The sequence below is a fragment of the Dermacentor silvarum genome, chromosome 1, assembly GCF_013339745.2.
Source record: "Dermacentor silvarum isolate Dsil-2018 chromosome 1, BIME_Dsil_1.4, whole genome shotgun sequence".
Lineage (NCBI taxonomy): Eukaryota > Metazoa > Arthropoda > Arachnida > Ixodida > Ixodidae > Dermacentor > Dermacentor silvarum.
Genome location: NC_051154.1, coordinates 133,443,351 through 133,457,083, shown reverse-complemented (window position 1 = coordinate 133,457,083; position 13,733 = coordinate 133,443,351). Strand labels below are relative to the sequence as shown.

General features: G+C 44.3%; 1 protein-coding gene across 1 annotated transcript in view; it reads left to right on the top strand.

Moving 5' to 3' along the window:
• The window catches only part of LOC119436057 (pyruvate dehydrogenase phosphatase regulatory subunit, mitochondrial-like), an 86,173-nt gene that overhangs the window by 16,164 nt on the left and 56,276 nt on the right, over positions 1 to 13,733 (top strand). Inside the window, exons 5-7 of the mRNA XM_037702800.2 lie at positions 8,935 to 9,016; positions 10,547 to 10,628; positions 13,234 to 13,358. Of these exons, the coding sequence (XP_037558728.1) occupies positions 8,935 to 9,016; positions 10,547 to 10,628; positions 13,234 to 13,358 (289 nt within the window). The remainder of the gene's footprint in view (positions 1 to 8,934; positions 9,017 to 10,546; positions 10,629 to 13,233; positions 13,359 to 13,733) is intronic.

Genomic DNA, 13,733 nt, shown 5'->3' with positions numbered 1-13,733 from the left:
CCACTGCCGCTAATAATGTGTTGACATAGAAGCTTTTTTCAATCTCTTCTAAAAAAAGTTGGGGAGGTCTCTCTGTTTGATGACTGACATCTGCGATGGTGCCTTGCCTCACCAATGATGGCCTTGTACAGAATTTAATGTTGCTCCTTAAAAAGTTTGATCCAGCCTCCACCTGAGTGAAAATCATTGTCTTGAAGCAAGTGAACATGTGCTTTGCCTTCTCTGCCATGTTATTGGACCTCGAGGTCCATCGGCTACCACGCTGTCTTGATGAAACAGAGACGGCACATCTTAAGCGCGTACTCTTTTTTTAATGGAACAGCGCATATGGAAAGAATGGCTTCATGCCCTCGAGCGAGCGGAGCTCGTGAGGCGCAAACCGATGATGATGAGCGATCGTCTGCTAGAGATATGAAAGACGAAGTTCCAACATCTTCCCGCGCCCAGCAGATGGCGTTATTCAATTTCCAATGGGTAGAGCAGTTGAACAGGGCGTCTGACTGATCCGACAGGCAAACGTAGTGAACAGGAGGGGACCTTCGCATCACGTCCATTATGTAGTTCCCCAACATATTGGACGTCTTCACAAAAGTGGGGGCATTGTCGCTGTACATTATCTAGCATATTCCTCTTCGTGAAATAAATATCCTGAAAGCAAATATGAACTTTTCAGCACTCATGTCTTCGACCAACTCTAAATGTATGGCCCGAGTGACAGCGCAAGTCCATAGGGCAATATAAGTACGTTGATGACCACTTTCCTTGACGTATGATGGTCCAGCAAAGTCAACTCCTGTGACCAAGAAAGGTTGTGCTTTTGTAAATCTGTCGTCTGGTAAAGGAGGTGTTTCTTGCTGTACTAGCTTTGCTTGCAGCTGTTAAGTGGCAGGTTCTATGCACAAGTGCTCAGAAACCATTGGGACAGTGCCTCATCAACTTCTTTTCTGGCTCCTTGCTGCATCCTTGTCTGCAGACTGTTCACAGGGTTCTGATTATCAAGCATTTTGCTTCCAGAATGAATGACCATTGAGATCATTGGCTGCGAGATCATAATCCTGTACCAACTTGCGCACCTTCTTGCCTTTGTTGTGGTCTTTGATGATGCTGCGCTTCATTTTTATCGGTATTGCTGTTCACTGCCCCTTCACTGGCTGCTGCACTTTGCATTGAAGTGGAGGTGTCGTAGGTTCATCTATCAATGTGCGAGCTCTCCAGTTGTTGAATGAACCAGCAGAGTTGAAGTGGAGGGTAAAACAAGCACATGCTGCAACCGTGTTGCAAAACCATGCTAACTACACGTGAGGTGAACTGGAAAGTGACGCTATACTCCATCTCACAAGCTTTTGTCAGCACTGTGGAAGCTACACGAATTCTTAGCCAATAGGAAGGCCGAATGCCCCTCGAGATGTGCTCATTCGTGCCGCGTCGTCTGCTCAGCGTCTGCTTGCCATCCTGTTACATGCTCCATAGTTGGTGGATTGATGCAAAAAAATCTTTTGACGTCATAACCACAAGCTGCGTTAATGTGCATGCGAGAGCAGGTCTTCGCTTTACCTGTACGCTTTCCCTGCAGTTACCTTGCAGCCTCCTTAGCAAGTAATAAGGAGGAACGCCCTCATAAATGTTCACCTGCGGCACAGTGTCTGCTCAGCGTCTATACTTGGCGTTTGCTCGCTACCGTCATCCAGTACCATGCTAGAGCGGGGTAGTAAATTCATTATGCAGTGAACAATTAGGCCTCTATAGCGTTCCGCATCGTCAACGCATCACCAATGCTAATGCTGTGGCGCCATCTGCGAACTAGAAATCAAACCAATTTTACGGCTCGGTGCCGTGTCTGTAGTCCTAGCAGCATGAAAACAAACAGCTGATCTCAATAATTACGACAAAACTTATCTAATGGTTTGACCTCAGCTTGAGAGGACTCTTAGTGATGATAAATTTTGCCGCTTGTTTCTTGCTGACTGGACGGAGAACCAGTAACAAGTGCGAATTCGGATCGAAGCGGATGGTCGGTGCTGTATGGGTGCTGCCATGTTGCTATAGGTGATCACGGTTAGGGTGGCTATTACGGTTACTGGCGACAACTGCCGCAGTAATTCTTGGTATACGACGTGCATGCGCAAAGGACCTAACATGTCACGTGTCGCTGTACTGTATCATGTAGCGAAAAAAAACAAAAAAACTTTCTAGTGTAGCCAATAATCAGCCAGTTACACCCGGAACTATATACTGCTGCGCAAGGATATTGCCTGTGTATGCCTTGTACCTTCAGCAGTGCTGACAACAGCTTGTGAGATGGAGTATAGGAATGCCAGGATGCATCTCACATGATCTTCCAGCCACATGCACAGCGGCCACGGCTGGCATGTGAGTGAGGCCATTTAAGCACAGAAGGTAGGGAGGGATCTCGGGGAGACCTCCTTCACCTCGCTTCCACATTTCAAGCAGTCAATTGAGGCTTAAAGAAGTGAGGAGTGTGCTGCATGTACACATGTACACATCACATAGTGCCATCCAAGGAAATCGCAAGCTCATTTTATTTATTTATTGTTTCATTCTTGCTGGCTTATACTCTCAAAATTGTTCAACTGGTAACTTCACATGAAAACGTTACAATAGGTGGTTTATTTTACCATAGAACATATTGTTCAGTTCATAGTGACGTGGTTTTACTTTGTTATATTTGATATATTCTTCAAAGTGATATTGCTGTAAGTAGGATCTGCTTTTACTGCTTGGTGTTGTGGCATGAAATGTATAGAGTATGTTCCCAGTCTGGCATAAGCTTCTACAGATACTCACAAAATACGATGATGATATTGACTTATTTGAGCTGGTAAACCACCTTGCATAATTCCCTGCGGTAGCTTAGTGGCTATGGCGTTGTACTGCTGAGCTCATGGTTGCGGGTCCAATCCTGGCCATGGCGGCCGCATTTCGATGGGGGCAAAAGGCAAAAAAACACTCATGTACATAGATTTAGGTGCATGTTGAAGAAGCCCAAGAGGTCAGAATCAATCTAGAGTCCCCCACTACGGTGTACCTCATAATCATATTGTGGTTTTGGCTCGTAAAATCAAAATTTATTTTAATTTCGCCTTGTAGTACCGTTTGAGCAAAACAGGTAATGTGTGCACAAAATATGGTCGAAGATGTACCCCCACGACACCCAGCGTGTATCCCACCATGCAACCACTTCACCCACCTAACCGATGAAGTCAAACATAATACATGGGCCTCAACTTTTGCGCACATTGCGAGGCTAACGAAAGATTTGATAGAGGTTAACAATGGCTGGTTAAGCCTCTTAACACAGCATCTCGAACATCCAGAGCATATTGAGAATTGGCTCTCACAGCCGGCATCAAATTTGTTTGCCAGTCAGCTATAGTATCTGTATACTCTTGATGAGGCGACAGTGTCACCGTATGTTCTCAAGACTGACTAGTTTTCCTGCTTCTACATGGGAAAACAATTTTTGTGTTCTTAATTTTTTTATCAATTCCCATTTTCTACAACTCAGCAAATTTTGAAAGAGGCTCACATGGTGACAAAATTTTTAAAGGAAAATATTTTGGGAAGCAGTTTGCAGAAAATTTGATATCTCAGCAACACATGTGCAATGCTTAATGTGAATTGATCCTAAAATCAGCACCTTATATTTAGTGACAGGATAGCTGCTTGTCACACTCAGTGTGTTTGTTGAGGACTAACGATAAGACATTTGTGTCCTGTGCCATCATGTTCTGTGCAGAGTACAACATGCTTATGCACCCCATGCAGCTGATGATCATTGTGCAATTCGTTTCTAAAAACATCAGTGTGTAAGACAGCAATCACATTTCCCACAACTGATAACATGCTGAAGAAGCATATATAGACAGGTACGGTGGTGCACAGAACCTATCCATTCACTGTTACAGTAGTAACTCATTAAAGTGGGCCCGTTTTATGCAAGCCATCTGACAAGAAGAGCACAAGGAGATTGTGCTCTCCAAAAATAGATGGAGAGATTGTGAGCGAAAGCGGCAGAGGCGCCATAAGGTGCTGCAAAATGGCAAAAGTAGAAAATATTGTGCGGTCTATTCAGTCAGTCTTTCAATCTTTGATTTAGTCGGTGTTGCTGGCTGTTGACCAGGTTGTGCACTTCTCACTGGTGCTAGAATTTGACAATGTGAGTATATTCAGTTCTCAGTTGAATTTGAAAAAAAATTTTGCCGATCCTAGGCATACTGTGGTCAGATTCTGTACGAAGTGGCCAGGTGGATGGTGAGTAAGGCTGGGAGCTGTTTAACTAATTAGTGAAGCAGAAAAATTGACAAGAATTGGAGGACACTTAAGCTTCACCTTTAAGAGTGGAACGCGATAGCATTATCGGGCCCCGTTTGCATCGCATTTTTCTTTATGAGTAGGCTTCACTGCAACACAGAACGTGGGAAAGCCAGCTTACACAGACCAAACTTACACCGATCCCCTTAAAGTCTGCTTCACTTTTAAACAGAAATGCATTGCTGGGAAGGCGTTTTTCCAGGGGCAATATAAATCGTCTTGTATTAAAATGTGAAGGCCCTAGAACCTTTTCTTATTATTTTATTAATTGTTTGCTATTGCACCGACGCGAGCGCGTCCAGAACGCTTTAGGCAGGCTAAGTCCCAATTTGACCTGCCGAGGATGCGAGCACCATCTGGATAGGATTATCGCAAGTAACCTACCCAACTGTGCTGCTGTTGGTATGGTAGAAATGCTGGAAAAGGGGCTTGTGTTTGAGTTGCCTCGTAACAGAATTATGTTTTCTCGTACATTCAAATTACAATCCGACGCCACCATGTCTGTAGGTTGTGGTTAAGTTGTACTTTACCATTTTTCTGACGGATTTTACTGTGAGAAATTCTATTTTTGTTCACTAACACCTTGAGCCACGTGGAGGGCCTGCGTGGTCAGGGTGGTTCGGGATGATTTTCTCCGCCACGGATGCCGGCACTTACGCTGACGCCGACACTGACGCCGGATTTTCTGCGACACGGGGCCCTTAACGCTTTCGTGTTAATACAGCACAATGGCCTCGGCTGACTTATCCTACACCACAGTGTGGAGAATTTTCTCTCTCCTGCAATCAGTAATTTTTTTTATCATTGCATAAAACACCACATGAAGTTTTGGTCATGCAAACATCAACTAAATAACTATGTGAATGCCATGTGTCGATACTTTTTTAGCATGTGTATGTAACACTCAATTGCAAAACATATTGAACATCACATGCTTGTAAATGAAGTTTGCAGGTTGGTTCTATGGAATTGTTCTTGAATTTTTCTTTGAGAAGAGTATGCATGACACCCAAAGCTATTCGCCAGTTTTACTATGGCAAATGGAATGCTCAATTTAGCAGGCAATTTCATCAGGCAAAGCCCTAGATTGCTTGCAAAAGAAGCACATATATGTGAACCACCGAAACAGTTCAGAATGATTGCTTTATTTTGCTCCAAACAGGGCTAAAGCGGTTTCTGGACTGGTTTAGAATGGTTCAGTTGTTTTGTTTCAACCTTCTGAGATGCTGGCCAAACTGGTTTGGAACAGTCCAATCATATTGCTCTGGTTTGGGTCCAGCTCCAAAATGGCAATACAGATTTTGGCCAAGGTTCAGTTCTGGTTCAGCAAAAATACAGTGGAATCTCGATGATACGAATCTCGCGGGGTCACGAAAAAAATGTCACAGTTTCGCCCTAAGAGCGAAGCATTGAATGCGATAGCAACACAGCAATGTCATACGAAGTAAGGTAAGCGACTTTGGTAGCAATATGAATTGTAGTAAACATGAGCTGATTAAGTAAGCAGGTGTGCTGTGGCGTAAGTAGACCAACATGAAGAGAGACTCGATGACCACGAGAAGGCGTGTGTGAAACGGTGGTGTTGATGAGAAGTGCTTCCCGTGGGCAGCGCGTGCGAAGGGACACACCTGTAGCGCTGCACTGCCGATCCGGGCAGCATTACATGTGTAGCGTGCGTTGGAAAATGTGGCCCGACTATTACTAACTGAATGAACAAGCGTGGTGTGAGCGCGCACAAACAAACATGAATAGATCACACTGAATGACTGCAGACAACGACTATCAAAACGCTGGCAGCAAGCCCATACGCTGCAGCGGGCGAAGGTACGTGCGGTCTATCGCTTCAACAGAAACTGAGCGGCGAATGCACAGTGCATAAAGGTCAGAGCCGTGTGGAGATAAGAGACGGTGCGGGCGAGCGACGAGCGTGGTTGTTGGCAGAGCAGAAGTGCCCCCCCCACTCCCTCCGGCGCTGGCTTCCCGCTTCCTTGCTTGCGTGTGGGAGATTGAGTGCGTTCGCTCTCCATGATAGCGCGCGTCCCCGCACACTTCCGCTCGGGCATACGGCGCGCGGCGAAGATTTTATCTATGCGGAACCTCACGGCGACGGCGACGCCGACGGCAGAAATCCGGTTGAAGTGTCAATAAAATATTCGTATTAGCCGAAATTCGTATTATCGAAACACAATTAAAACTAGCTAAATTAAAGAGACAGAGGTGAACTCACTCAGGCACACGCACGTAAAGAGCATTTACAGTGTAGACCACTTATAATGTAACCATTTATAGTGCAGAACTGGCTACAACGCGGCCTTTTACGATTCCCGTTTACACTCCCATAGAGCTTTATGTATACGCATACCGCTTACAGTGCAGCCGCGTGAGACGAACTACCGGTTATAATGCAGCTTCCGCGATAAAATCTCGCCGACAAGGGCGCTAGCGAGCACGCTTCTCAACGAGGTGCGCCCACCGATGGGAGAGGAGATCAACGAGGGCGATGCGGAGGAGGAGCATGAGACGTGGAGCATGAGTCCAAGGGCGATAAAATCGTCGCCTCGCGCCGTAAGTGCGAGTGAAAGCGCGTCTTCACGGAGAGCGAACGCGACTTTGGCGCGCGAAAGGTCGTTGGGGCATGGGAGGGGGAGGTGACGCTGTGCTGCGGCACCAAATGCATATCTTGCAACCGGGCGCAAGGGTAACTGGCGACGCAATCTCCCACGCGAAAGGAGCAAAGCGGGAAGGCAGCGCGGGAGGGAGGGAGGGGGGGGGGGGCGGCTTCTACTCTGCCAACAAATGCGTTCTTGTACTTTGCGCCTGTGCCGGCTGTCGGTGTTGTCGTGCGCACCGTATCTTGAAAGCGATCTCCACACGGCTCTGACCTTTGTATGCACTGTGCTTACGCCGCTTAGTTTCCGTTGAAGCAATAGATCGCACGAACCTTCACTCGCTGCGGTGGCCGCGCTTCCCCACGCCTGCTTGGGGAAAAGCACAAAAGGAAAAGCAAAAAAAGCGCCACTGCTTCAAACTCTTCGCGCCAAGTCGCGGCCTCCGCGCTATCTGGCGCCGCGTCCGTGCCTCCGCACCAAAAGAGAAAGGGAGAAAGTGCGTGACTGCGCGCTGTTCTCTTTCCCGGCAGTCGGTGGGGCGGCGTTTATTCGTATCAACCGACGTGGGTCGAAAATCTATTTGTAACAACCGTTCTCTAGCACGTTGAAAAGTAATAGGGCTCGGCCGGGACCACAGAAAAATTTGTATCATCCGGAAATTCGTATTAGCCGTGATCGTATCTTCGAGATTCCACTGTAAGTGGTTCAGTTACAGTTTGATACCCTGTAGGCGTTCTCTTCTCTCATACTATTCGCTTTATGTCGTAATTTCCCCTTGGCCCTCTTACTCTTTTGCTCCACAACACTTTTGTCTTCTACTACATCGCGCACAGCAACTCCTATTTTACTAGTTTGATATTATGTGAGCTATGCTGTTTAAGTGTATTGCCTGCTGTTGGTTGCTTCCGAAATAAATGCACAGATGTCACCGCTCTCCTAGTCTGCCGTTGAATTTTCTACAAACCTCTTGAAACTACCAAGTGCACTTGTTGCAAGATAGCTCTGTGGTTAGCGTGTTCGAGTAAGAGATTGATATTGTCGCTATGGCATGAGTCTGCTCCTCAGTGGTGGCGGTGTGTTGCTTTTCGTTAGCCTTTCCACCTTGATGCCTGCTCTATGTGCCTGCCACATCAGCGGTGCTTGCCTATTGATCTTCTGGTGCCCTTATCGACAGGTCACCACTAATGGTTCTCTCTTATTTCCATGCCCAAGATGACTTTTCACTGTAAAATTTTTCTTGTATCAGCTGCAACAAGTTTGTTGCAAGATAGCTCTGTGGTTAGCGTGTTCGAGTAAGAGATTGATATTGTCGCTATGGCATGAGTCTGCTCCTCAGTGGTGGCGGTGTGTTGCTTTTCGTTAGCCTTTCCACCTTGATGCCTGCTCTATGTGCCTGCCACATCAGCGGTGCTTGCCTATTGATCTTCTGGTGCCCTTATCGACAGGTCACCACTAATGGTTCTCTCTTATTTCCATGCCCAAGATGACTTTTCACTGTAAAATTTCTCTTGTATCAGCTGCAACAAGTGGTATTAAATCTGCATGCCAAGCAAACAGTGATGTAGCTGGTAGAAGTTGCACAAGGCAGTTATATTATTAATCATTGTGGCATTATGGGATGTACTGCTGCCAGGAAGTGAATGCAAGGTTATGTTTTTGTAGGTGTTTTGCATGGCATCCCTTGTAACTCTGAGAGAAATTTTATGTTCTTGCATTCACTGTCTAAGTAGGATTTTCCTGTTTTAGTTTAATTAACTGTATTACGCAAATGATTGGACTGACATATTGAAGTGTGCATTGTTGAATTAATGATGTGGCTTCCAATATGTGTATGAATAAAATTATTCTTGCAAATCTCAACCTACATTCATTTGTTACTTTTGTTATGTTTTGTTACTGATGTTATGTTACTGATGTCACATTTTTTACAGATGGTATGCCATGCTGTAATGGGCTACTCTTCTATATGTTGTTCTTGTTCTCTGTGTTTTAGGTCACTAAACCTTGAGTGCCATTTGCTGTCTCCCGCAGAGGCACAGTCAAAGGCTCCAGATATCACAACCGAGTTGTTAGAAGTAAGTGAACTTGTGTTCTTATTTTTTTGCATGTTTTAATTGGTGTCACTGATGTATGCTGTTCAAGTTATCCTGCAAAAGTACTAAGTTTTTATTGGCAAGCATTGTCCTAAACTAAAGCATGCTTATATGACATCGCTTATGCAAATGGTAAGTTTTATGTTTTCCATGCTAGCTAATATGCCGTTTCAGATTCTGTTGCTTTCTAAATGTTGCTGTCTTCAAGTTCTTAAATGTTCCCTTAGTCCTTATGTGTGTTTCCTAATAGATGGGAATTACAGTGGTGTTAAATTTGGCATTCATTTTTTTCTAATTACTATTTTAATTATTATAAGCTACAAAAGAGCTTTTGTGGTCTAAGCAACCATCTCAAGCCGATGTGAAAGTTCATGTTTCTGTTCACTAGTTCTACAGTGCTTGAAGTACATACTAAAGCAATCCTAATTATTTAGCCAGCAGAAATCGTATTCTTTTAACATAAAAGTGAGTTCTGTCAGATTGTGTATGTGATCAACCATGAACATGAGGTACCTGTGCCTTAGTAAAGCAGTACAAAATCTGCAGTAGAAAGTCATTTTAAAGTATTAGCAGCTGTGCCAGAGATATAGGATGCATGTTGTCATTGTGCTAGACTTGACATTGTTTCAGTGTACTGTACATTAACAATATTTTTCTGTCAAATGGAACGAACGTTGTCTTGTTCTGAAACAATTAAAGCCCTACATTTTTAAAAGCTTCACCTAAAAAGTGTTTGTAATCAATATGGCAGCTACGGCCTTTATTTCATTGAGATGCCCCGTTCTTTGAGTTGTAAATGAGATGTTGATGTGTAGACATCGCCATTTCAGAATAATGTAGAAATTTCCACAATGTTTGCTTAGTCTTGGTCTAGCACTGAGGAAGCCTTCAGTAAGGATGCCTCAAAAAGGAAGCTTTCAGAATTGATGTAAGGCAGCCTAACCGCAATGAAATGAAATGAAAATGAATTCTGAAAGCTTCCTTTTTGAGGTGTCCTTAGTGGAGGCTTCCTTGGCGCTCCTTTACCGTAAGGCAGCCCCAAAACTATCGTCATGCTTACTTTCCTCGCTTTTTGCACGCAATGTAGGCTTCTTGGCAATGCCTTTCCTCTCTCCTTTCACTGAACGAGGGCTTCTTGGCAATGCTTGCCCACATGATGCTCGTCTGCGTACACACAATTACTTTTTGGTGGCCGGCTGGCAGGTGAGAAGAAAACAACGGCTGTGAGTTTTGGCCGATGGTTAAAGACGTTCGTTTGAGACTTATGACGAATGCCCTTGAACCCAGACGCATGGAATCCGTTTCTTACCTAACGAAAGGGTTCCTTTTGTAAGGACAGGTGAAGGGAGCTTTCAAAATGCACTTGCTTTCTCCATACGTCCTTTGTGGTAAGGAAGCATGAAGGGCTCATCACATAAGGTTAGGAAGTGCCCCAAGGAAAGAAGGGTTTCAGAATTTGGCCGTTAGCCTTGCTATACTTACCCAAACTGTTAAACCATGTCTCTTTCCCAGGGTGCGCTATGGGTGCCTGGTGACGGTGTGGCAGATCCTTCGCTTGTCTGCCAAGTACTTGCTGAACAAGCATCTGAGATGGGTGCGGTTTCAATGTTTCAAGAACAACTTTCTGGTTTCCTTGTTCGAATATTAATTGCACATACATACCAAAAACTATTACACAAAATTTATGCAGATAATTTAAGGCTTTTGACCCACTCCTGCTTAGCAGGTCATTCTTTCCAGAGGGGGTATTCTGGAAGTGTCCACTAAGTGGACTGTCCATTTCAGCGCATACTGATTGGATAGAGCTCAAAGCTGGTATGGCAGGCGCCAATCGTCACTGCCAACTCTCAAGCTCTGACTTTTCAGCACGTGTTGAAATGGACAGTCCACTTAGTGGACACTTGCAAAATATCCCCCAGTTGGCAATGTCATTAGTTATCAGCGGTAGGCCTGGCTTGAGCTTCAGCTGAACTGAAGGTGACTTTGGCTTTTTGCACCAGCATCAGTATTAACCCTTCCAGGGTCAATACCGTACATGTACGGCCGCCGCGAACACCCTCAAAATGGTCAATGGCATACATGTACGGTATCGCTTGTAAATTAAAAAAGCGCGCCTCTTTCGATCATTTCTTTCGCTTGGCATGTGCTGCCACTCGACGGAAACACGTGGAATTATTTACTTGCACCAATGCCTCTCCATGTTTTTTTTTTTATGGCAACGGCGCGTCAGCTATCGCTTGCGCATCCGGGCGCGCACACGCACGGCACCTGCGGCAAGTTACGGTTTTCTCCTGCGGCGGATCCCGCTCGTTGCACGCGCTAAACTGATGGCTATCTGGTTTCAAATCTCTCAAAGGGTGACCGCTTTTTACTCGATCGTTTATCGCCCACCGCGGCGCGGTTACACCTGTTCCCAGGCAGGCGCGTACATACACAAACGATGCTACCGTTTTTGCGTTTCCTTTTTTGGAGACCACAAAAGCTCTGTCGCACCTTGTTGGTGATAAGACAAAGGCTTCTCACTTGTTTCAGTTTCCGGACGTGCACACAACCATTTTTCAGTGAACTTATTCATGAATAAACAGTGTATATTTTACAACACAAACAATTTTTTCCTCACTTTACTGTCACTTTAAAAAAATTGCGACCATATTTTTTCGAAATAGGTTCTTTCGAAGAATTTAAATCAGTAATAAAAAAAAATCGACCCTGGGGGTTGCATTTGGCCAAAAAATTCGACCCTCAAAGGGTTAATGGAATGCAGGCAGCTTGAATTTGGTATCCTTTCATCAAATAACAATACCTCTTTATTCATGTGCATGCATGGTAGCAGAAGACCAGCATAATTTTGATAATGGAAGGAATTTTCAAGTTTTCACAAATTTAGTACATTTTTTTTTTCTTGCTGCTGATATAATTAACACACGGGCACATTCAGAGAGTGATAGAAGGCTCAGAAGTACAATGAGATGTTAAGGGGTAGGTATTGGGATACAAAAGTGTGACATAAGGTACAATAAGTTACATTTAAAGTATTATTTATTGCTGTGACTGAGTATTACACTATGTTTTGTCTACACATCGGTGCATGCACCCCCAGGTGTCCATATTACCTGCTTCTCAGTATTACGTCTCTTGTGTGTGACACTTACATGTGTTTGTAAGCACATGTGTTTGCAAGCACGTGCTTTTTGCACTCTATTGCAAGCTAAAGCATATTAATGAATGCTTCTGCTTTGTAATGACGTTGCCACATTGGATCATACTACTCACGAGGACAACTCAGGCTTACTGTTTTGATTGAGTTATGCTCCTGGGATAGACTGTGGGCATTGCACAGGGATGTGCATATTTTGCTTAGCCTGTTCAAAAAAAGATTTTGCACTGACCGCTGCACTGTTCTTGCTCAAATATTGCAGAAAGATTGCATTTTGGAGTCTACGTCGTTTAGTGTAACACTTGGCACAGTTAATTGCCTGGTTTTAGAAAAAAGTGCAAATTTGCCTGTGTTTATGGGGATGTGGGCTGCTGCCATGATGGTGCAACCATAAATTTGTAACGCCGTCTGCCGGCAGCTGCTGAATGCAGCATTTCAGGGAGGCCTGCCGTGTGTTCCAGATGAGGGAGCAACACACGGCAACCCTTCCTCACCAGCTGCTTTCTGCAGCTGCCGGCAGGCGGTGCCACAAGTTTATGCTTGTGCCGTAACGGTAGAAGCTTGCGTCGCCATAAACACAGGCAAATTTGAACTTTTTTTCTTAGAACACAGGCAATCAAATATGCCAAGTGTTATAGTAAACGACATGGACTACAAAATGCGATCTTTCTTCAAAATTTGAGCAAGAAGAGTGCAATGGTAAGCGCAAAATCTTTTTTTCGAACACTTTAAGTGAAATATGCACGTATCTGTATATGTCACACTAACTAGCTACTGAAGTAAGCTTCATATGTTGAAAAAATTTTACAGACTTTTCTGACTGAGGATAGTTTGACTTAAGGTTTATTGGTTGAACATAATACAAAAATGTTTTTTGTGCTGCTAAGTTAGGGAGGACACAGGAAACATGGGGAATGCTGGATGCATAAACTTTTCTAGTACTTGTACAAAAGAGTAGTGACCTTTTCAATAGGAGTTAGCTCTTTTCAATTCCAATAATTTTCTCTAATGGCTAACTTCCCTGCCTTTTCTTTTGTTGCAGGCATTAAAATTATGGAAGGTTGCTCAGTTGAAAAAGTTACTGCACATGGCCACCTCAATATGCATGATGTGGAAACAAACTGGGGATCTATACGCTGTGAATATTTTGTAAACTCAGCTGGATATGTAAGTACTTTTATCAGTCGTCAGCTTTTATTCACTGTCTGTGTGGCTGAACACATAGTTAACTCTTAGACAAGGTACTCTGCAACTGAAGTACTTTCAAGGAATACTGATGCAAAACTTTGTGCCACTTTTTTGCTTTAATTAGATAGCTGCCCACTACATAACGACAATATGGGGATTTAATTCCCAAAATTGGAAATAAATAATTAATTACATCATTGTTTAATTTGGCTAGCTCAAAACACATGCCAAATGCAGTCCAGCCTCGGGCGTGTTGAGGAGTCGTCCTCGTTACATCATGGAAATTGGAGGTGGGGATCACGTAGTACCAGAAACCACTGCCATGCATGTAAATCAGCCTGGTGGAATGCTCGC